The 25,386-nt window shown below is 35.9% G+C and overlaps 2 protein-coding genes and 1 non-coding gene across 5 annotated transcripts; 1 reads left to right on the top strand and 2 right to left on the bottom strand.

Annotated features, from left to right (window-relative positions):
- The first annotated feature begins 4,029 nt into the window (after positions 1-4,029).
- On the top strand, positions 4,030-8,537 carry LOC113715771 (uncharacterized). Of its 2 annotated transcripts, XM_027240066.2 has the most exons (9): positions 4,030-4,168; positions 4,273-4,453; positions 5,303-5,666; positions 6,812-6,883; positions 7,010-7,077; positions 7,177-7,327; positions 7,611-7,691; positions 7,772-7,861; positions 7,967-8,537. In XM_027240066.2, exons 3-9 carry the CDS (start codon positions 5,418-5,420, stop codon positions 8,063-8,065), a joined length of 810 nt encoding a protein of 269 aa, XP_027095867.1. In that variant the 5' UTR covers positions 4,030-4,168; positions 4,273-4,453; positions 5,303-5,417; the 3' UTR covers positions 8,066-8,537. The 2 variants fall into 2 exon arrangements, with proteins under 2 accessions (XP_027095867.1, XP_027095868.1); XM_027240067.2 differs by lacking the exons at positions 4,030-4,168; positions 4,273-4,453 and adding an exon at positions 4,487-4,621.
- Positions 8,538-9,577: 1,040 nt separating this feature from the next.
- LOC113716743 (sulfhydryl oxidase 2) lies at positions 9,578-17,888 on the bottom strand. 2 transcript variants are annotated; one of them, XM_027241163.2, is made up of 12 exons: positions 17,386-17,888; positions 15,810-15,834; positions 15,594-15,686; positions 14,669-14,850; positions 13,614-13,683; positions 13,445-13,513; positions 13,250-13,320; positions 13,016-13,172; positions 12,014-12,054; positions 10,657-10,803; positions 10,145-10,582; positions 9,578-9,965 (listed from the first exon to the last, which is right to left on the bottom strand). In XM_027241163.2, the coding sequence occupies exons 1-12, from the start codon at positions 17,643-17,645 to the stop codon at positions 9,944-9,946; spliced, it is 1,575 nt and encodes a 524-aa protein (XP_027096964.1). In that variant the 5' UTR covers positions 17,646-17,888; the 3' UTR covers positions 9,578-9,943. The 2 variants fall into 2 exon arrangements, with proteins under 2 accessions (XP_027096964.1, XP_027096963.1); XM_027241162.2 differs by having other exon boundaries at positions 9,878-10,582; positions 17,386-17,779.
- A 1,847-nt stretch (positions 17,889-19,735) lies between these two features.
- On the bottom strand, positions 19,736-25,386 carry LOC113716742 (uncharacterized). Its single transcript, XR_011822920.1, has 9 exons — positions 25,136-25,386; positions 24,028-24,218; positions 22,664-22,842; positions 22,021-22,305; positions 21,887-21,945; positions 21,650-21,686; positions 21,426-21,497; positions 20,537-20,861; positions 19,736-20,349 (listed from the first exon to the last, which is right to left on the bottom strand). It is a non-coding gene; the product is annotated as an uncharacterized protein (transcript).

The following is a 25,386-nucleotide window of genomic DNA, read 5'->3' as shown; positions in this document are numbered from 1 at the left end:
AGTCAAACTAAAACACAAGTGTTTTGTTCGTTAAGAAATCAAATTAAGGTTGATTGTGCAGTGATATGATCCATTTGGCTTTGCTTAATCACACCCCTTGCAATTAAGAGAAGCTAATAAGACATTCTTCTAATTAGGTGTCTAATGAGCACATTTGGCACTGCCTCCCAATTCTTGACAGAATATCCAACACCCACTTCACTTGATGTACAAAAGGAATAGGATTGAGATATCCAAGACTCCTCCACCTTTGATTAGTTCTCTTAATTGCTGAACATGTCCATCCCATCTCTTACATACATGCCTTAAATGATTAGCTAATGAAGGAGGGCAGGTGGGATTGATGCAAAAAATACAGAGCAAGCTAGCTTATATTTAAGTTGTTGGTCCTCCATCTCCATTAATTAGCAACCCTATATAGTTAATAACTAGATACAGAGGGGGTTTCCTTAGCCCTGGCATCTGCATCAAATGTTTCACAATCCAGTTTTGACCAATGCAACAAACATTAAATGACGATTGATTGAATCCAAACTAAGTAAGATTTTGCCAAATGTCGGGTCATCAAATGCAACAACTCGAGTACTTTAATAAATTGTCGTATGCATGGCTTTGCCAATTGCCGCCATGCAGCCTTGATACGGTGCCTGCTACGTGGAGATGTTCATTCGAATGAATCAGACACGTTGTCAACCTCTTCTTTCATGATGTAATTATAAGTATACGTGGGTGGGCATTGTTTTGTTCTCAACTTTTCTAGTGTTTTGTCTACAAGGAAAACAGCCCCCCCACCCTCTTTTTTTTGTGAAATTCGATTCAAGAAAAAGATGAAAAGAGTTTCCAACATCAGAGGCCAGGGGAAAGAACTTTTCCCAATACCAACTCAGGTTCTTCTTCCATGCATGGGGCCATGCAAACCTAAACTGGTTGTTCAACCATAACTGATTCATTAAACAATGTGACCAATGCATAGAGAATAAGGGAACATATGCTTGAAAGCTCAAAATTGAAAGTTTACTTGAAAAAAAAAAAAAGAACATATGTTTCCTATTTTTATAAGATGATGTTTCCATGCAAGACTCTTGATATATGATACTGGGATTGGTGCAGAATTAAAGACATCAATTGAGCAATGAAAATGAAGAAAGTATATTGTTTGATCCCACAGGATGTAAGTAAGCTAGTAGCTATTTCTGTTTAGTTTTTTTTTTTTTTTTCAAGATTGAGCCTTTTGTCCTTTAATGGATGGGAAGCTAGAGGAGGGTTATCAAATTGAAGAATATTTTTGACTTGTGGTGATGTTCATATTGGTTTTGAGAAGGTCACCAACCAGACCAATGAAAGCCCACTTTGCACATTATCTAATTAAAGAAGAGACGCAAAAGTAAACGAACTCTGCCTAAAAACTAACTAATCAACTTGAAGAATATATTAAATAAGCTTGGTGGAGAGCGATCAGCAGTCAAAGATCTCAAAGATGAAATTGGGACTTTCTTTGTCTCCTTTTTTCTGCATGAAACAAAAATTATTATAGTTCAATTTTAGCTTTTGAGCATAGTGGAACAGGTATCACAAGAACACTCCGATGATGCTATGGAAGCTTGAATTTGTCCCCAAAAAAATTTTTTTTTTTTTTTAAAAAGAAAAGTCTTACAAGGTTGAATAAGCTCTATTGTGCTTGGCTTAATTAAATTTTATTAGGGACAGTACTAGTATGACCATCATATTTCTTGGCTATACTCTGATGAGGACTTGGTCATCTGTGCTTTGACTGCGACATGTACAGATGTGCCACAGATTATGAGCCAAAATTGACATTAGACTGCTCCCACAAAGGAACCACGTCTTTGACTGCGAGCTGAATTTGATTTGTTCTTGTTCCCATTTTTCCCTTCTCAAGTTGTCTTCTATGGACGCAGTTTGGTGGTTGGTACCCGTGTTGAACTGGAGAAATTCCTGCAAGGAAAGTCCTCGAGATAATTAATTACTTGTTGAAAAAGACAGACAGTTTGGGTGGATAAGAATTTTGATCTCAGCAATATATATATATACATTTGTGGTCAAAGAGGGTATCAACATATCATCATCATCTATCCTTTTAATAAAATAACGAAAATACAAAAAAAAAAAAAAAAAAAAAAAACCCTTTTTCAAGAAGGTTGTCTTCCATCTTATGAAATCAAGAAGCAATAGGTTTCGTCCACTCAATATATAATGACCTCATGAATGAGATACTAGAATTCATGCATTCTGCCACAAAAATTTCACCCTTGAAATGTCATATATATACATATAGTTCACCAATGGATTTGGTTTACATTTGTGAAGAACGGTTAGACTTAAAAAGACATATCAATCTTTGTCAATACTGGGCAGCTTCTGACGCCACATGTCATTTTTGGAGAATGGAATCTCAGTTAATCACCTCAGAAAATGGAGGTTTAGCTTAATTTGTTCCACAGGTTGCCATCGTTTAACTCTTGTGTGGAGCATTAGATGTCAACTCGAACATGTGAAAGGAAAAACAGATGCATGAAAGATTGAAATTGAAGGGTCAATTCTACTCTTTTAAGTTTCTCTGCTTTTTCTTTTTTTGGGTTGAGGGATCAAATACTTTGAACAAGATTACACCTCATCATTCTGAAAATTGTCATCCAGAACCAGGTAGAAAGTAGACTTGCAATTTAAGAGTGCCCACGTGTTGTATGGCTAAAGGTGTTCCTGATGAACATCTCCAATCTTTGCCTACCATGTGTATGGTGTGGAGGAAGGAATTTGACAATTTGAATCTTAGAGTTGAAAGAAACTTGATGAATTTAATTCCAAGTGTTATTTCAATCAACAAATAAAAGTAAGTGTTAATCCTAGATTGAATTTCCCTACCCTCTCTATCTCTATCTATTCTTTTTTTGGAGTTTTGTATGAGGTGCAATATGCATCTAATAGCATGAGGTACTATTGCTGTCGTGATCATATTATTATGCCAAAACTTTTGTTCTCCTCACGCATCAACTACTAATGTAAAATTGATTTGTTAATGCCACACATCATGGCGATTTGAACCCACAACTTTTTCTTTCTTCTTTTTTCTTGTTTTTTTCCCTTATGAGCTTCCAATCCATTTAAGTCTTCATCACTCTTAATAAGCCAAATTCTCATTTGTTAGTCTAATTTACTATTGGAGAAAACTTAAATAGCTATAATTTAATCTTTTAGTATGCAAGGCGCCCCTAATTGGTTCCATTATTATTGTTTCAGGTGCTTATGTTACACTTTTTTATAACCTAGTCAAATAGAAACATTTTATTAAATTAAATTACATACAACTTGGATCTACAAACACAACTAAACAATTCAGTTTTTGTGTTTTTATTCTAGAATATGTCAATTTCTATAAAAAAAAAAATGCTGAATAAAGTAATGACTTGCTGGCTACTGCAATGCCAATAATGAGAGTTCAACTTTAGCATAATACTAAGTAAGGTTGAGAACACTTTAGAACTTGATTGAAATGTACTGATGAGACTTTAATCTAGTGATTAAGATTGAGATATTAAATTCCACCCCTTCCCTCCTAAAAAACAATCAAATAGAAACTTGATTAAATTGTTTTGTTTTTTCAACACTTCTCGCTCCTTCGAACACCTACACCCGACTGCCAGGTAACTTTTGATTAAATTGTTATTCACTAATATGGACCAATTTATTAATGGATTTAGAAACAAAAGGAGGAAGGAATGAGTTGGATGATAGAAGGGAGGGGTGTGAATTAGATGCGCGAAACCTTTTACTTACGCTTAACAAAATTCAAGGAAAAAGATATATAACTAATGGTTTTTATTTCTTAATGGCTTTAATTAGACCCATCCACTCCAATATCTGTCATGATTTAACAAACTATTTGGAGGTCAGAGAGCGAAATCTTCACGATCAAGATTGTAGTAAAAAGTGGAATCCATGCGGTTCTCAATTGTTTTCGCGGTTATGATTGTAAGATTTTCTTTCTCCTCTATTGTCTCCAAGATAACTTTCGTTCCTTTGGATATGGATAAAAAAAAAATGGTATACGTAAATAAATACTTGATTTTGCCACAAAATATGAGAGACCTCTGAGGAAAGACCAGACCAGAAAGAGACATTTTCAAAGGCTTTGAAAACCCCATTATGGGTACCCCACTTCACCGTTTTTCTATCGTGGGACATTTTTCTATTTTATTTTATCTTTTTTCTTGAACCTCTGATGCCTATTATATATGTGTGTATTGTACATAGGGGATTTGGACGTGAATTTGAATCCTGAATGCTGACAAAGACTACACTCAATCTCTTGCTTCATTCCAAAACAGAGATTTCTCCATTTTTGCAGAAAAAGCCCATAAAAGAAAACGGAAAACAAAGAAGAGAGAAGAAACGTTTGAGCTTTCTTAGCTTCAAGATATCCGATCCCCTTCTTGTAAGTATCCCTTTTCCTTGCTGTGCTTTCCTTTCTCATGTATATTCTCTTAAATCCATCACTTCTCTTTGCTGTTTCTTGCTTATAGCTCTGTATTCTTAAAAAGATCGCTTTTTTCCATCTGGGGTTGTTTCATTGCCTGCTCTTTTTATTGCTTTCTCTTCTTAGGTACTCTTTTCTTTGCTTGGTTTTTTGACTTTGTCATGTTTAGCTAGATGATTCTGTTCCATTTGCTTTGACAATTGGAGCTTTTATCTGGTTGGGTATGTTTTGCCATCAAAAGATTATTTCAAACAGAAAAGGAAAGTTGAACTCACTATCAATCATGTTTAAATTTTCTGTCTTCGGTTACTGATTTAGATTTATATTTTGATGCTTTCGACTCTTAAATGAACTTTCTCTATTGGTTTTGTAGCATCAAAAGTTGATTTTTTTTTTCAATTTTAAGCAGAAAAAGGAAAGTTGAGCTTGCTTTCCATCATGTTTAATTTTTCTGTCTTTTGTTAGTTTACTTCTAACTGTTTTATATAAAGCATTTTGATGGTTTTGACTCTTAACTGTAGTTTCTCTATTGGTTATGTGACTTTTGTGTATACAACTCTTCAGTCTTCAACATATTTTTAAGTAAAATATTTTTATGCTTATTTAGGCACCGATTTTGTTGGTCTTCTTGGTATATCTCTTTATATGACCTCTTTCTCTTCCTGCTTGAATACTTTAGCGTCTAAATGTTGTTATATATGGGTATGCTTAACTTTTGCATTACGGAAATTCAGCAAATGAAACTATATCTTGTATTTCATTATATTGCATATGTTGTGCTGAAATATGTTTTCTTTGTTCTGGTAGGTCTCAAAATTTTACTACTGCTGCTGAGCTAGGGCTGCTGGTTATAGTGTTTTGAGCTGATTCAGTTGGATTTCCTTCTAGCAAGTGATAGTTGTTTTGAGTCTTGCTGACGACGATGGGGGATCATTTTGTTTTGCTGGTTGATCGGTTGCTCACTGAATCCACTTTGGAGGCTGCAATTGAAAGCCAAAACCGGTTGCTGCAGTCGGTACCCTTGAGAAATGATGACATGGCTGTTGATTGCACTTTGAAGGATACTGGAGCTGATTTGACTCCAAGGAAAATGGTCGAGTGCAGGATATGCCAGGATGAAGATTGGGATTCAAATATGGAGACCCCTTGCTCTTGTTGTGGCAGCTTGAAGGTTGGCCATGCCTTTGTTATGATTCATCTTTGAAATAAAACATCTTCTGCTTCACAATTATGTTAATTGTATGTGCTACTACGTGCATGATTGCATATGTTTCAAATTCTTTCTGTGCCTTTTTAAATTCCTTGTGCTCATAATATATAAAAGCATATCATGATAAAGTCATTTAATTAAATTTTGTTCATTTGTCCAATCACCTACTACAAGTATTGACTAGTTGCGATGACCTTAACCTATTTCAATTAAGGAATTTAGAGAATATGATATAGACTTGAGAATGAAATTTGGTCAACACCAATGACGGCATTTCTTTTAGAAAAAAAGAAAAAAGTAAGATGAATTGCAGCAGGAGAAGAGACTATTGACTCTAGGTTTTTGAGTTCTGAGCTGCAGTCTGATGATGTGTCTTTGCTTGTACCAGTTTATTTATGAAGTTGAAGTATATCCTACTGCCTAGGTGTATTTGCTTTTGAAAAGCTTTCATGTATTTTCTTCCAAACAAATGTTGAAGCAATCTGCTTCAGAAACCCTCTTTTGCCTTCGTGACATCTAAAATACGAAGAATGTGTAATGAGGGGCAATTGCTTTAGTTTTACTTTATGGTATGTTCTTCTGGATGTATGACGCCGTGACAAGGGTCTTTCTTATCTCAAAAAAGCCATGCTTGTCTCTCTGTGTTTCATTTTTCTAATCTATGAGCTTATTAGTTTTGTCGAACTGGACTCTTAGTTGCACTCATTAGTCGTAATTTGGCACCAGAACATGCCTATTTCAGCAGAGGCCACTAAAGTGCTGATGTTGAAGCTGTTTGCTGCCATCTTACACTTCTGTACTGTTGCTAGTTGAACAGGTTTTAATATTTTCCTTCTTGGTAGTGAAACATGTTTTGTAGCTGCATTGATGCACATGCAAAAGGGATCCTGTTCCTGTTGTCATTTTACTGTTTAATAACTGCATCAAAAGTTGGCTTTGGTTCAGAATAAAGGTGCCTCAATCAGGCACTCAATCTCGTTTTTCTTTTTTTAGTAATACTTTCATGATTCTATAATCCTTACCATTTCAAGTCCTTTTAAATGCTATCTATGTCCTCTAAAGGATGTATTTACTAGATCTTGGGGTTGACATTCACTTTTTTACAGTATGCTCACAGACGATGTGTGCAGAGGTGGTGCAATGAGAAGGGTGACACTGTATGTGAGATCTGCCACCAGGTACATCTTACTCGCAGTAATTGTTATTTGACTATAAATTCTTCTTTTTCTCTGTTAGTTTTGGAATTTCAACCTGAGTTTGTCTTCGACTTAGTAAGACTCCTTGTGCCTAAATGCCACTTGCAGCATTTCAAGCCTGGTTATACAGCACCACCACCTATTTTTCGACTTGGGGGTATTCCAATGAACTTCAGGTATCTTAGCTTTTCCATTCTTGATAATAATAAAAAAGTAACATCATAGAGTATAAATCAATTTTCCACTGTGAAACATATTTTTGCTAAATTTTTCAGAGGAAATTGGGAAATTGCCAGGAGGGACTTGAATAATCCCCGCCTTATTGCAGTGGTTTCAACTGACCAAAATCTCATTGATCCTGACTATGATGAGTATGCAGTGTCCAACTCAAGAAGCATGATGTGCTGCCGTTCCGTTGCTATGATCGTAATCTCTCTCTCTCTCTCTCTGCCCACAAAAGGATGTGCATCTATAGTTGGAAACATATCTAGGAAGCTATGACCATATTTTGATCTAGTGCTTTATTCTGTATATGAAAGATACGATGTATGGAGGAGAGGTTGACAGTCTCAAGTTTGATTTGATAGCAAGTTTACAGAACATCTTAATGATTTTACTTGGAGTTTTTAGGAGTAACTAAAGAATCAGGGTGATTGGATATTAGTGTGATGAAAGTTCTTCTAATGTCAAATTATCCTTTATTTTGCAGTTCATGGTTCTTCTAATTTTGCGGCATACTCTTCCCGTCATAGTAAATCGAGCAGGGAACTATACTCTTCCACTGATATTGGTAAATTCACTTGATTATCAAAATTTGGAAGATGCATGTATATGCCGATTGAGTTCCTTATCTATCATCTTCTTTGACAGTTACTACTTCTGAGAGTCGTCGGAATCATTTTGCCAATATACGTTATAATGAAAGCAGTGATTGGAGTTCTTCGTCGCCGGCACAATCAGGTAAGCCTGTTGTCCATGACTAATGTTCTAATTTTTTTTTACCAGGTTTAAGCATTTTGGTCATTGTTTACTTTATTCATGGCCTGCCTGGGTGACCGTTAACAGGTTAATGTATCCCTCTCATCGTCTTCTCTCTCTTCATCTGATGAAGAAGCTGGCTCAGCAACTTTGCAGCCTCAAAACGATGGTGTCACACACGTTTGATAGATGGCCCTTTCCAGCTGCAATTACCGCTAAGATGCACAACTGCGTTTAGCTGACTTCGGATGTTAATTCGGTTTCTCTTTGAAGCAGTAGAGTCTTTCATGCATTGCAGTCAGTGCGAGGTCCAAAAAGTGATGAAGAGTATCCTAATATTAAAGAGAAGACTATCGAAAGGCTTGCCCTGAGGATTATGAAGTTTAAATTGGTTAACAAACGTTGATAGCAGGATGATTGATGACAAGAAAGTCGCAGCCTTGCTGGCTGTGAACTGGTATGCAGTAGTTGTTACTCGAGAAAGAGATCAAGCACCCAAGACCCGTCAAGGTTCTGTCTATATAGGTCTTGAGGTGTGAATTAGTTAATACTTTTAGATCCTGTTTTCAGATTTTACGAACAGACAAATGCCAAGATATGTATATAAGGTTTAAAATTATAGAAAATCATAAAGAAATATCAGGCTTCTGTCTCAAAACTTTGGTTTTGAATATTACACGTTTCAGCAAATATTTTAGCAATTTAAATTGTTGTTTCCAAACTGGTCAATTCGGTGGCAGTTTTTTTTTTTTTTTTTTTTCCGGTGCATGCATGGGAACTTCAGGGAAAGATGTTATCTTGAAAGCACATGATTACAGCAACGGAAAAAAAGCTCCTGGAAGCAGCATCTGAGATTTGTTGCTTGATGGCTGGGGATCCCAGTAATGAAGTCACAAGCAAGCAACAGCCAAGAAAATGCTTTCTTTCTGGAAGAGAAAAATGTAGGGTAGGGGTGCAAACGAATCGAGCAGTTCTTAAGCTCGACTCGAGTTCGATCAATATCGAGTTCGAGTTGAGCTTGAGTTGGTCGAGTCAAAGTCGAGCTCAAAATATTAAGCTCGTTAGCCCGCGAGTCGGCTCGCGAGTTTGAGTATATATATATATTTTTTATTTTTTATTTTAATAGTAAAATTACATAAATATCCTTAATATTTTATTATTTATTAAAAAATATTATTTTATTTATTTTTTTTAATAAAATAAAATAATTATTCGAGTCGAGCTGGAGCTCGAGTTTCAAAATTATCAGCTCCTCGAATTCGAGTTCGATAAAATTAAGTCAAGATTCGATTCGATTAGGCCAAAACTCGACTCGACTCAACTCGTTTGCAGCCCTAGCCAAGAGTAAAAAAGGTTTCAAGTTTTAATAATTTTTCATTACTATACTACATCAATATATGCTACCATCTTATTCTGTATACTGTTCCTTCTTCGTGTCAAATGAGCACCATCAGGAAATCCTAGTACAAGCAGAACTGAAGTTTCAAAATGTTTCCTAATGCCCAACAAAATGGTCACTTGGTTTGACTTTGCAACATTGGATTTAGATCTTTTGCACATTTACTGCGTTCTGGGCTTCTGGGCAGAGCATTTTCTCACTGCCTGGTCAGGAAGGATGCATAAGAAGCAACGGCAAACTCCACACACTTGCAGTGTAAAGATCTTCTGCACACTAGCTGGTTTGTAATTACACCAATGTACATAAAAAAATTGCAATGTTCAATATGATATTCTCAGTTAAGATTACAGCACATTATGTAAACATAAATTGGCGCGGACACAATCGCTGCTAACTTGAATTCAGAACAAGTACATAGCAGCAAGTACACTTCAAAGTTTATGCAGGCAAGAATTCTCCTAGGTCATGTGGGTGTACAAACATAGCACAAGGGGAGAAGAAGAAAATAATTCTTTCAAAATTACAGTGTAGAGTCAAAACTGTACACTCAAATCTCAAAGTAAACACTAAGCGAGCTACTTGATTCAAGGTTATGGACTGGTTCTATTCTGATGGTTTCCTCACAATTACTGACAGCCATCCGTAGAGCTACCCTGTTTACGAGCTTAGTTCCAGCTTCTTCTTTGCCTGAAATGTTTTTGGAAAAATAAATAAGAATATCAACCTCCAACTATTCCAAACCCCCACTCTCAACGTCACATTTCATTTCTCATATTAAAAATTCACTGTGGCTATCTAGGTTAAATATAAAGTGACTAGGCCAATCTCGCTAGATGTTTTTTAAAGAGTGTAGTTGGTATTTATACTTCCGATTTTTCTGTCGTGAACGCCAGCACCATGCCAGAGCGCCAAATCCACAGCTTGCAACAGCAATCGCTAACGCGGCTCCAATAGGCACAACAATTGCATTTGTTGTGGCTGCCAAATCTTCGATGGGTGCTTTGTTACCCTCACTATCGCCAAGAAGTTCTTTGTCCTTGTAGAGAGTGACTAGTGTCCCCCCATAATAGCTAACTAAGAATTTGAAGACTTCATCATTATCCCACTCTATCTGTCCATTCTTTGAACTTTTGGAGAGATAGCAAGAAGAACAGAGCTGTTTTGGTGGCCATATGGTTTTAGGGAATTTAGGATCACCAGTCTCAAGAGAAGCTTCTTCCTTCATTAACCTTTTGTTGACTTTGTTGTGAGCATTCCACAACCAAAGGACAAAGTCCCTTGTACTCTTAAAAGGATTAGAAACACTGCACGAGGATTAACCTTTTTCAGATTCCAAGGTACTTCAAGAAAACTAAAGACAAATTTAGTGACATCTTACCTTAAGCACATCCCATAAAAATGTTGCCGGCATTCCTCGCAGACAAAGAAATTGTGAATGAAGTCACATATAGCAGTAAATGCCATCTGGCTTTCCCCATCCTCAACCCTGACGGCTAGTGAATGGAAAAGAACCCACAATCCACAGCTGCAGAAGAAACAAAAACATTAATTGGCCATATTTGAAGTTTTGAAACAAACTGAAGTATTTGCTGCAAACTGCATCTCGATTGATGAAAATGGAACAATAGAAGCTGAATACTACCTAACATCCAACAACAGGGTGAAGTAAAAGTTTCACACTCGAAGTAACATCATTTAAGTAATTACCCTGAGCATTCTCATACGAGAGTTAAGCATGCTGTGACTGTTATTATTACTTCAAGATGCATGATCAAAATGACTAGAGAAAGAAGTAATCTCATACCAGCAAGCCAGAAAAGATGTTGAACAAAATTTGCCGTGTATCGTTTATATAAACTACTCCCTCCGCCCCATTGAAACTGTCATACTTTCCTTTTTGATCTATCCCAAAATTATGCCATCTTACCAAAAACAGCAGGCGAAATTTTCTCCTCCTTCCATTTTTATCCTCAAAGCTACTACAATTATATGTGTGGGTCCAACAAAATTTATTAAAACCTATGCATGTATTAAAGTAGTGCATCACCAGCACGCACCCACCGGCTTTGCAGTTGGTGCGTGCAGCACACAAGAAGAAGCAGGTTGGTATCTTTAACTAAATCCATGGGGCCCACACTATTGGCCTGATGGCAGACGCAATTCAGGCAGCATAAATGGTTTACTTTGTACAAGTTTAGACTGCTCGATAATGGGCGTTTTAGGAAGTTTAAGAGTTTATTCTCTTTATTATTCATAAAAAGCTCCGTTGCCAAAAAGTGACAAACCTTTTGGGACGGAAGGAGTACTAATTTAGATTTTTTTTCTACGATAAGTTGTAATCAGACCAGCTGCCAGAACAGTAAACTGGAATATAAAATTGATCCTAAAACCATGTAAGCCATTTCACATAGAGATAGAGAAGGTGGAGGGGGTGCCAATATATACTAAGTGATCAGAACAAAACTTAAAAACATTGGCCCTTTTGTCTCTGGTACTGCAAAAAGTAAATAAGTAAATTATAAAATTCTGACATCCTCCAGTAAATACAGGAGCTTGATGGTCATGATCACAACATTTCCCCATATCCATCAGAATTGAATTGTTAGGAACTTTGCACGTTCAAATGTACAGTTTTTTTCAGAGATAAGAAAGATATGCTAGATTTCCTTTAAAGGTAGAATTCACAAAATTGCACTGACAGGCACAAAATAACAAACACGTGAAGGCCATATTACCTAAAACCCCGAGTTTGATTGCTGCTGCCACGACAAAACATCTACACAAGATGAGGAACAGTTAGCTAAATTCAGAACAATTTACATAAAGCTGGTTTTTGAACAAAAATCCGTTTATCAGTCTTGTAATTAGGAATTCCTTTTTAGCATTGAAAGGGGAATCACTTCCAGACAGGCACCCATTCTTATCTGATTTAGTCTTTACAACCTGTTGCTCATAATAAAGTTCAAAGTCTAGCTGATTCTTATGTTTCTATCCCTATTTCTACATCATTTTATTGTGTAGAACATTCAGACAATCTTTACTGACTGATTGAAACAAAATTGCTTTCAAATGTTCATTTATGAACGATTAGGTTGGAGGCAACCAGTAAATAGAGTCCCATGAAAACCCCATTGCCCTCCCCCCTTCAATTCCTTAACCTTATTGTACCCCAAAACTCAAATCTCTGCGACCAATTAAGAAGTTCTCCTGATCCCATATCAGTATAGCTTTATGATACGTATGAGAAACGGGTAAGGCCATTCTTCCTTTTAAAAAATTATGGGGACATAGATACTAAAACCATTGGCTAAAGACCTAAATCACAGCGGGCAAGTCAGCTTATCCAAATTGCATCCATCCAGGATTAGGCCTCCCAAAATGAGATTTTATCTCGCATATTTTGCGCACAAATTCAAAATTTAAAGATCATCGGGATAGAGAATGAAAAATAAAGAGAAGTATTTAATTAGAAGTCTTTGAGCCACCGGAAAATATATGCCATTTCAGGCATCATTATAAAGAAATCTATTGACTAGAAAACTTGCAAATCATCCTGCTAGTTGGTAAACATGGATCAGTTACCCTCTTTGAACCATATGCCACTAATGTCTTGAATCCAGTCAACAAAAGGTACAGAAATCAGATAAACCATGTATAGACTTCAATAACATTTATAGGTGCAGTAGATCCAATAACATTTCCCATTCTGCAAGTTAAGAGGCAACTTGTATACTCACCCAATATCCGCGAGGAACCTCTTTTCCGCAGATCTGCATATTCTGAAGTCCTTTCTCTTTACCATCACCAATAGATTGTGCATCATTGGTTGACAATATCTCAGATGGATATATATCATCGAAGTTAACAAGTATATCACCACTTCCCTTCCGGCACCTAGAAAGAGCACACACTTTCAGAGATGTAAAATGCTTGACATGAGAAGTCACTCTCAAAGAGATAAAGGTGCTCACCTCTTAGAAGGATGATGGGCCACCAATAGTTGAAGAAATTTAATGAGCGAAGCCCGAGTCTCTGCCTTGATCTGTGTAGTGAGAGTAGATCAGCACCAGTTTATCAAAAATCCCTTATTTCCCCTTGACAAGAAGAAAGGGGGGGGGGGACATCAGGGAAACCGATATATGTGTAGGTAAATGAAATATATTCACCTTGTGCGTGAATATAATGTCGAATGCTGTGGATGTTGCCTCCTCAACATCATATATAGCACGTGCAATCTTTTTGACAAAAAAACAACAAGACAGTCAAATTTTTCACAAGAAGATCTTAGCAATACATGCATCTCAAAAAAATAAAGAGGTATGCTTTGTCAAGGACCTGCCCGGGGTCAGATGCATTGGTTTGAAGATGCTCGTTTTCATACTTTTCATCATCCAAGGCATATGAACTGTAAGTTCAAGATACATAAGGAAAAAAAGTTCAACAGGCTACTATTTTCCAATACATGGAAATACACATAAAAAGCACGTCAGAATTGCAGGAACCACTAAAGGCAAGTAATTGAAACAGTCCGCCACATTTAAGATAATCTGGATCCTCAAATATTTAAACTGTACCACTTTCACCCAAGCTCCTGCTTCTTATCATCATATTGGCTGTTATGCCTATTCACATTTGTGTAGCTTGAGGAGCAATAGCTTTGAGTTTCTTTGATTAGATTCAATTTGCAATATGTAGAGTAAAATCTGAATTTTTCAAGGAGAAAGATCCCTGATTGTCAATTATTTTTCTTAGACTTGATTGGCCAATGTTTGAGCATATCAAACCAAAGTTTTGCCCCGTGAATATTATATTCAGTTAAGATGGGCTTAAAGTTTTGTGCAGAAAGATGATGGAAATAGAACCTGCAATGGTTCAAGTTCAGTATGTAGGGCCAAATTGCTTATTTTTAATGAGTAAGAGACAGTTCAGCAATTCACCATACATGAAAAGATGGTGCCTTCTTCAAACAATATTCAAACAAGTAACAATCTAATACTTGAGCAAGCAAGATTTATTGCATTATAGCATAAGAGAATGCTTTAACTTATGATTCTATATCCACTGTTTTCTTCCTAGATGCATCATTTAATGTTACAAAAGGTACAATAAAAACAGCAATTTCAGCAGACTAACTTCTATCATTCTTTTCCACCGGAAAATTGTTACAATTTCAAATTCTTAAATGTTTAAAATAATAAAATAACAGATGAAGGCGCTAATGCAGTTACCATTGTCTTAGGTGCTAATGCAGTTAACATTGTCTTAGATTTATGCCTAGTCAATAAATGAGAGTTATTTCTAAATAAAGTTTTATCAAGGCAATCCAACACGAATTTAGGAAATATACTAGCCATAGCATTCATCAAAACCCAATACAGCGGAGGAGTTACCTTCCCATTTGCTTATTTATCCAATTTAGCAAGCGATCAGCTGTCCTGCCATCATCAATTGAGCGTATTTCACTATTTTCCTGCTTTGGCTCCCAAGTAGCACCAACAAATTTAGAAGGGGGGCCCCATAGAAGCATAGGGTAGTGTCCTACAGAAAACTTATCACAGAGATTGGTATTTATCTGTGCTGCCAAACAAGTGAAAAAGATTAATAAAATATCAGTTAGCTAAATTCAGCTAAAAAAACTTGGATACAAAATGAATGACTCTTGGAAAGGGTGAAAAAGTTCAGCAGATCATGCATGGAGGAGAAACGCATGAGCATACATATGAAAAAACATTAACCAAATGGAACAAAGCTTAATCACAAAAAAACTGAAGAAAACAACACTGCAATTAACAATCAGGGACTGTACCACCCCCATCAGAAACAGAAGGGAACCAGTTAAAAGAATAGAACATAATCTGTGCAAAATATGGTGAAGTCAATCAGATAAAAAAGTTAAAAGAAAAAAAATATTTAACACAATATATGATGCACACACAATTCGCTAACATTCTACTGCAAATATTGAATTTAAGAATCTCTGCAATTCTTCATCAACCCCTCAAAGTTAATCTAATACTTGAATGCAGACAATTAGTTGAAGTATATGCCATATCTAAGATGATGCACCAATGTTATACTATGGATTCCCCATTTTAAAAGAGAAACAAATGACTGCCCTGTGATGTTTTCCAGTCATAAACTTACTAACTATAGTAATACTTTCCAGTTAGAACACTGCAACACATACATCTTGATTTGAGAAAAAGTACTTTAGGAACACGATGATATATAGAGCAACTCAACCTATATGCTTAATATGGATACAAGAGTGGAATACATCCAGAAACAACAGCCCAGAAAGCATATTCATAATACCTTCAAAGCACAGTCAACCCTTGTCATCAATATATTTCCTGGATGAACAGCATCTCCTCCATTGAATAGTCTTGCAACTTTTTCATAATGAGGCTGCAAAAGTATTGCTTGTTTGAGGCATCAGAAACATAGAAATTTTTGCTTCTTTATCTTTTCTTTTCTTTTTAATTCTTTTTCAGGGATGGTGGGTATAAAGACCATCTTGACTGTTCATACCTTATAATTTCTGCAAGCAGGACACCTGGAAAAACAATTACAGCACATCTGTTACATGTAAGAAAAATATGAAAGCTATACAAAGAAATGGTAAAGAATGTCTACATAAAAATATCATGGTAAGTTGAACAGTATCAACTAACTTGCTCACAAACACATCCATCACCATACATTAGTACAAATGTCAGGTACATAATACATACTACTACATAAATTTGGTTCATCGAGAATAATCATCATAGAAAAAACCTAAAAATCCTTGACTAGAATACACAATGCATAATATAAGAATATTAACTGTCTACCCCATGCATCTTATTCTTACATTACCAAATTTGTCAGATAATTTTTTTCCATAGTTAAGTCTATCATCAGTCATAAGAGAAACACAACATATTTCTTCATTGCAGGCAAAAGTTCTCTGTTTTCCTCTGGAAATATAATTTTATCAAACTTCTTTAGCCATAAAAGTTGTCTACAAGTGATTAGCAAAAACACATATCTGCTGTGATCTTAACAGATGTCCAAGAAGAATAAAGTCCTCCAAATAAGATCTTTTCTACCCAATGTCAAGACAGCCAAAGACCATTGGAAATGTGTATGATAGAGCCAAAAGAATGTTGATTTTCAGCACCAAGCTCGTTACTTTCCAGAAGTCTTCCTTCTAAGACAAGAACTTGCCTAATGAAGACACACAGATATCACCTATATTACTCATGTTATCATGAAAAAATTATTAGTCTCCTTGCAGTTTTAGGTACAATGCTCTAGTCGATTAAGCAACCTAAACATTGATTCCTAATCAACCTATTTTACTTGATTTCTATGCCTCTTCTTTCTCTGTGATTAACATTCTTTATAACCCAGAAATGCAATTTAATAACCACAACAATATATACTTCTTTGCAAAAAAACCACTTTCAAGCTATCCATTTTCACCTATTATGTCTATGTCCAACATTTAGCCGGATGATGACTTATCTAGAAAATTCACTTTCTCGATCCCAAAAGAACACAATACATCTTCATTTTCTCAAGATAAGCACCAACATCCAGCTATTAAACCAAATAAACACCTAACATCAACTCACTGAATCAATCCATTAGCCTTTAAACAACAACAACCCAAAAAAAAAACCCAGCAAGTGCAAAATGCTAAAACTTCTCCTTTTGCATTTCTTCCAACAAAATGCTCATAAGCTCCCTTTTGGCCCCTTAATGTACCTGCATAATCCTTTTATTCCTATTGCATTTGTATGGGAATACGTATGCACACCAATTGCTTTATTACCAAACTAATGCCAAAATCCATGCTTAATCAAAACCTGCCCACCCCCAGCCTTTTCAGAAGCGATTCTGCAAACTGCTACGTCAAACTAACCCTACAGCAGCAATTAAAACGCAACAAATTTCTATACTTTCGAAATATTAAAAAAAAAAAAATCCAACCAAAATCAAAGAAAGCAGAAAACTTTTCTTTAAAAAAAAAAGACAAAAAAGGAAATGGTATATTATATTTACTAAGCATGCAATCAATTGAATAACAAAAATTGAAACTTGGGAGCAAAACTAATACCAGTGAGCAAAGAATTCAACGATCGCGTAAGTAGCCGGAGTATCTTTGAGGATAGCATCGAAATTCGTGGCGTTTAATTCCACGCCATAGTCGGCTTTTTCAACTCGTTTTTCATTTTTACCATCGCTACTGATTTCTCGAAGAATTGATCTCCGAGAGAAGGACGACGATCCGGCTGGAAACGACGACGCTCTGGAGCTAGAAAAAAACAGAGCTAGAAATAATACAGAAAAAATTGGAGGAAAGGGAGAAGAAGACATCGAATAATGGCTACTACAACGACAACAACAACACAAACACAACTTTGTGTACGAAAGTCTTTACATATATATGCAACACATATATACGATTTTTGTACGTATTGCGTATGTGGAGGTTTTAAGGTTTGATTTTGGAGTGTAAAGATTCTGTTGATCGGAATAAGTACGTATCCCAAAGTCTACGGTATACGGAAATACTTCAGAACAATTCAAGTGCTGGCCTTAGTGAGAGTTATAAGCAGCAAAAATTATTGATGAGTCCAAGCCAAATATTTTATTGCGCAATGGGACACTCAAAAAGTTAACCGTGAATGAAAAGCTATTAGTACACATAACTAAATTAAAATGAGCACATTGAATTTTACTCTTTGTCATGAATAAATGTGAAAATCTTAGGTCTCATCGCAACTATCATTTTATGGACTTTTTTTTGTAGAAAAAAAAATATTTACAATGATTTGATGTATGTAAAATAAAAAAATATATTTGAAAAAATATGATCACATAATATGAAAAACTTGAATCCAAACAAGACCATATCGAGATAATATTAACACGTCAATTATTTATTGATTATTTATGTATATTATCTGGTCCATTTATTATTGTCTGATGCCAATTTGGTACGAGAATTTTACTATATAATTCAGCTTTCATTATGTTCTTAGCGATAGCTCATTAATTTTTTTTTGATAAAAAAGTAAATTTCATGAAATAATTTAATTATAACCTATATATTTATTGAACAGAATTCTTGAATTTCTTCTTTTTTTTTTTTTGGAAATTGAGAATTTTTGAATTTCTAACACTCAGACAATGTAAAGTTTTAATTACTCAGAATCTCTATACTTCCTTTCATGTAGCTTGTCCAAAAATAAAAAGTGAAAAAAAAAGAAAAAAGAAAAATAGCATTTGGAAGTTCGAGAGTCAGGCTGCTTAATCAAGGGAAACCAAGATTTTGGGGCAATTGGAGCTAAAAATGTTTAATTGACAGTGGTTGCATTGCATGCCACTGGAAAGATACATGGATGAGGTGGCAGGACATGTCACAGGGATTATTGTCCATGTCAGATTTGGGGCCCAGTGATCCGTTTCTAGGCTGTGCTGATGGGTTGGGGCCAAATTAGATGGGTTGGGGCCAAATTAGTTGGGTTGTGGAGTTGGTTCCGAACAATCAACAATCAATCACCAAACCCCACCCCCAACTGCAAAACGACAGCGAAAACTAACAAACTTTTTACGCTGTTTAGTGGACAACCAGCAGCAAAATTGGAATCAAGAAAACTACCTAATGAGGAAATGGTTACCAACGAAAGCAATGCTGACAATGATTGTGATTAATGTTTTGATCTATTCTGAAATTGCCAGCCCCTTTTGGTAAAAAATTAGTAATCCATTTTGGACATCTAATCTACGTCCAAACCTCCCAAATAGTCACTAAAATTGTGCAAAATAAGGGCTTATTTGATAACTCAATTTAGTGCTGAAAATTAAGTTCATTCACAACTTCATTGAATTCAGTGCGTTTGTTAATAGATGTGCCCTACCACTAATTTCCGTACAATCTTTTAAGTGAAAATTTTTTACCGAATTAACTGTACATACTAATTGTGCTTGTACAAAATACACGTGTGTTCTCTTTCTGTTCATATACACGCGCATGCAAATATACACTCTTCAACACAAATATATCTACTTAAATATGACCTCTAAATTATTTCATTAATTTCTCTCTCTCTCTCTCACAAACACATGCGTACACACATTCTTTCCCTCTAAATACACAAATAAAAGAAATTTTTTTAAATATAAAAACATAAATCCCAATTCAGCACTATAATTCAATTAGTTAGATATAACTTAATCAATTCGACAACTTTATACTTGTAATATTTAATTTTTTCAGACTTCAAACTTTAGTCTTATCAAATGGACGGACCTTCGGCGGGATATTCATTGTTAAATGAAGGTACAATTGTTACTGCTGATTATGGAGTTCCTGCATAGACTTCACTCAATATATTTCCACCAAAAAGGAGAAAAAAAATATTTAATAGCATAGTGAACCACTGATATATAATATCAAAAGATGGCCAAAAATATAAACTTTACTGTACAATTTTAGTAGAGTTACAATGCTATAGCAACAAGCTACCGGCTCAAATGGTGCTTCGCCCCATCTTGAGCCTGCCTGTCAGATAAGAGAGGAAACAAATCTCATCTCCTTGAATCATCTACCTTACTTCTAAATCTAACAGGAAAACTAGTTTAGTCTAAACTCCAGTTCCTGGAGCTGGACTTCTTGTGGTTAAATCGATGACATGGCTACTGCGGTTTTTCTTATCATTGCAGCTCCCTTTTATTCGTAAAGAGAACTTCGCAAACACTTCCTCCCTTTGGGGGTGGTTTGCATAAAGAATCCACAGCGCAAGACTGAGCATGACCCCTACTGAGATCATAGCTAATCCTGCATTTACAACTCGAAGATAGTGCTCCAATGGAGGACAGTAGTTCAAGGTAATATTTCTAAATGTATCACGAACAAAGTTACAGTTCTGAAGACTTAGCAACGGAGGTGTATAATGTTGGAGAGCATAGCTGATGCTAAGTGCTGCCACCATTTGCGCATACATATCTGGTGTCAACCTCCCAACACTGCTGCACAGCCCGTCTGGTGATACGTGCAAGTGTAGTTCTGCCATACCTGAATATTTAGGAGAATTTCGGTGAGTGATAAGAAGACCTAATAAGCAGTAACACAACAACAATTTCAGAGGGCTTAGTCAGAAGTTTCAGATTGAATTAATTTCTAATGCTTTCACTAGCTAACTTTGAGATGTAGGTTTTTCTAGCCCAAGAACGTTAGGACTCAAAGATTGCCATCCACTTACAACAGAAGCATTTGCCATAGAAACTTCTTGATCTGAACAATTGCGATCATGCAGCTGAGAGTCGTAAGGATGACAAAGATGAGGCACCACAGGCCCCGACTGGTTGTAGTAATAATTGTTAGCTTCACGAGGAGGATTTGAATTTGCATAGGAGTCTACAAATGCATTGACTATATTTACAATATCACCGACAACTTGTTTACTTTTAAACAGAGTCTGATTTGTCGTTGCCTGGTCAACACAGGGAAGGATATTACTCAGAGCAGTCTCCGCATGAGGGTTATCCACCCATTCCCCCATGGCCATACAGGTGTCAGCTATTGCACTGAAAACACAAAAACACCTTTCAATAAGCACCTCTCCTCCAGATCAAACTTCGCGTCCAATGCATGCATGAATATGAAAGATCAAAAAGATATCTCTGCGGAATGGAACTAGTCCTATCTACACTGACTCAACCGTTTCTTTAGTAATCTTGATGTGGGAGTACAGGTGACATGGTTAATAAGAATTATTTTTCAAGCTGCTGAGATAAAGATAAGAGAACAAATGTTCTCTATGCAAATGGAATTCTAAGCCAAGACTTGGACCCTGTTATTATTTGCTTAAGCTTTGTTCATTTTAGCTGCACTAAGAAATTTGTTAAAAGACCAAAATTTGAACATATGATTCAAGGAAAAAAAAAAGATCATCTTGACCCATCAAAGAATTTTGAAGAGACAGAGCGGAGCAGAAGGATAAGCATAGAGACTTTAGAAAATCAATAGTCATCATCAAATACCTTTTATAAATTTAATGTAATGGAACATGAGTTCATGCATGCATGGTTTCTTGAGGAACCACAATAGAAAGTATGAAGTGCAAGTGAGTCATGAGAGTTAATGCTTACTTGTTAAGTATAATGAATACTCCACAGAGAACAAAAGTAACTGCAACAAGTAACCATCCGCTAACAACAAATCTGTAAAAGTTAGCCAAGTCGTGAGACTACTAACAGTACACATAAAACAGGACAAAAACGAATTTGCAAAGATTTTCAAAGAGGCTAATATAAATATACCTCCCATGCACAAAATAGTGTGGTGGGATGGATGGAGGGAAAGTGAAACTTACATGTGAATTGCATGTTGATGGCCAAGTATGGACAGGACTGCAATAAAATAAATTATATCAGTAAAAGACAATAGGACAAGCCACACACTGACAACCAATGATGAAATTTGTCCACCCTTTCTCTGTTTCTTCCACCCCAACCAAACTCCACCCCCCCACCTTCCGCAAAAAAAAAAAATTATAGCAAGCGGACAGACAGAAAAGATTAAAAACCAGATATGGTCCATGTATACATACCAAGACCCAATACGGATATTAGAAGCATCACAACTGCAACTGCTATCATTGCAGACCTTCTGTCAAATAGATCCAAATATCAGCACAGTTCAACACAGAAAGAAAAAATAAAATACAATTAAAGTAGATCATACACAGTATTGAACACTCTCTCTATTTTCCCAGAGTTCTCATCTGTCTTTGCCTCCAGAGTATCTGCTGCATCATTCAGTTCAACATTCAACCGGTCAATGTCATTTTTGACATCGGAAGGGAGGAAAAGCTGGGCCACATTGACTGTCTTGGCAAGAGCCATATACTCGGTGACATTTCTTAGTGTATCCACTGTGTAGTCAGACTGATTTACAACATAACTCAAAGTATCCAATGCCTCGCTGTGGAATTCATCCTGTCCAACTGAAAGAAGAATACATCCAATCCTGGTAACATCAGACGAAATGTTAGACCAAGGCTGAAAGAAGAAAGAATTCATGACCGAGAAATTCATCCATAATTGCTTTATTAAAGGAAGGTCAAAGCAAAAGAAATCAAAAGGAATATTTGGTTTACTTATTAACTCTCCTGCAACCAAATTACCCATATTTCTGTTGCATATGAAGAAACCCCAAAACCCTTAAAAGACTGGAAATGACGAGGAATTTCAGATTTCATTCACCAAGATATGAAAGCATAACATAATGGCCATATATGTTCTAAGTGATTGATTGAGCTTAAGAGTAACTAAAAGAACTCTAGAGTGAACATTTCTGACACTGAGTTTGAGTTGGAAAAAATTACGCTGCAGCACACGTGAAGAAAACGAGTAATATCAAACAGATTCTTTCTGAACGACATGATTTGCTGCCACTGATATCTATCCTCCATCCACAGCAATGATGCACCAGAAGAGCTAAGCCAAATGAGACAAACCAGAGCACAGCAAGAATGAAACCAGCAGCTCCCGTGAACCCAACAGACTGTACAAAACAGTAAAAAATCCTGATTAGAAAAGCATGAATTCACTTGGTTCTCTATAATGAAAGTGTGCATGAATCATTTCCAAAAAAATGATTTAGTGCACTTAAAGTATAGCAAACATGCAGAGGAGACCAATTGTGTTAAAAGGGAAAAAACATAGCATCCCAAAAGCATAAGCTTAGCAGCATGATAATTTCGTACAAGTCAAAGCAGAGTGGGAGTATGACGTGTCTTTATCACAAAAAAAATCTGAGATTAACTTTCGAAATGTGTCTTTGGTAATGTTCCCCGATTCATTTCAAGTCATATGCCAGCTTAACTCTAATCAACTAAAGACCTTTCAGAACAATTCCAGAATCTTTGGGAGCATAATTGCAGCTTGATTTTTTACCAGATTGCTTAAGCTGTTTTAGGTTCCTAAGGGGATGTCAGAGAGGGAAAATATCAGTTTATAAACGCCTTAACCAAGTAACCACATTCTAGATAGTCCAGGACATGTAACTTCTCACTAGTATGAACAAATGAATACCTATATCAGTCCACAAGACACACTTTGGAGTAACCAACAATTGCAGTCCTGGACAACCTTTAAAATTGGCGTTCCTAGCTTATCTAAAACTACGTCACATTGGATAAATTTCCCGTTAACAGGTATTGAGACACTTGGCACTATCTGATTTAGTAAGCACAAAAAAACTCATCCTTTTACAGAAAGACAACTACATAACCGCCCGCCACAAATTGGAACGATATAATGAAAAATTAAAAGAGAAAAACCTCTTCTTGTTGCCTTTCTTGAAGATTAATTTCTGAATCCTAGTTGACAGTATATGTTCTCACCACAGTTAGAAAGAATGAAATATACATACATACATACATACATACATATACATATACATATACATATATAAATATATATATATATATAGGGAGAGAATCTCTGTTCAAAACCCATTAGAGGAATTAAAAGCACCAATAGATTGCATTCTATGATTGATTCCAGATATTTTATGATATGCCATCTGACTTACATTTTTTATGTTCGCTGGATTAGCAAATCAAGCATGACTAACAAAGAAAATTCACTTATGTAGACAAAGGTACAGTGGAGCAAAGTTTCAAATTATAACATTTCTTCTAGAGACAGAATAAGCAACTAGAAAAAGAAGAAAGATAAAGCTTACAGCCCAGTAATGCTTATTGCCAAAGTCCCATCCACCTCTATATTTCCTAAAACCAGAAAGTATATCTGGCCTGTTTGTCCTGTTTTTAGCCAATACAAGCATGCTCATATGCCCATCATTATAAGGCCCTGGTGCTTCTGCAGCAGCTGCACTTAATATTCCATCCTTCCATGACCCCAAATTCTCTTCACCTACATATTTCAAGATAATTACCTCATAGAAACTCGACATAGGAAAAGGACGAGCTCAATTAAGAAGAAAAGGACAAAACAAACAACAAAATTTGCATCAACGAATCAAAACATTTCTGGAACTACCTATAACAGAAAAGTTACCAATTCCAAAGATTCTCCTTTCTTTGAATACAGCCGTTTCTCACAAATAGCAGAACATCAGAACCGACAAAACCATCCATTCATAAGCACTTTCAGAAAATATAAACAGTTTTGGAACTATATCAAATTGCCTTGGCAGTTGGCAAGATATGCAACACAAATTGACCAAATTAGGAATTTTGTCTAAATCTTAACAAAAGAAACAAAAGGAACCTGAATTATAGCAACAAACAGCAAAAGCAAAAACGACAACTGTAACAAATGATTGTTGCAAAAAAATTGCCATGACAATCAACATGCTCGAAACAAATAGTTCTCTAACTTCCATAGTCATCAAAATTGATCAAATTATCGATCAATTCAAGAACAATTTCTGCACTGCAATACCTAAAATAACCAAAAACCCATCAACAACAAAACTTTAGCTCATTGCAAAAATCCCACATCACTCCATATAAATTTGAGAACAATGAAAATATCAAAATCCCAGTCGCCAAAAACCACCAAGGAAACAATAAAGTCCCAGTTTTCATTCAAGAGCAAATTTTTATCCTAAAAGGAATATCTTAAAGATCAATAAACCAACATACTATGGACTTTATCATATTTCAGGAACCCCTTTCACGGTACCAATGAAAATATCCCAAACCCAGTTGCTATATCCCCCAAGAAATGCAACAATATTCCCAGTTACATGTCAAGAACCAATCTTTATCACAATAGAAAACCATTTTCAATCCTACCAAGAATGTGCTAACGATCACTGAACATACCCAAGATGGACTTGAAAGGATCTCCGGGGCGAGACTGAGCTGGGATTGAGTTGAGAATAATGACAAAAATGAAGAAGATGAAAGCCCTCATGATCATCATCATCTTCTTCACATGTGAGTTCACTGCTGCAAATCTCACTGCAGTATGAGTAACATCACATCAAGGCACCGCCTCACCGCATCAGCAGGCCCTTACTAAGATGTTCACATGTATTATTATTAACAACTTTATCAAGTACAGGATCTCAAAG

This window comes from Coffea arabica, chromosome 11c, assembly GCF_036785885.1.
Source record: "Coffea arabica cultivar ET-39 chromosome 11c, Coffea Arabica ET-39 HiFi, whole genome shotgun sequence".
Classification (NCBI taxonomy): Eukaryota; Viridiplantae; Streptophyta; class Magnoliopsida; order Gentianales; family Rubiaceae; genus Coffea; species Coffea arabica.
Note: the sequence above shows the minus strand (reverse complement) of the source record. Positions and strands in the feature narration are given on the sequence as shown.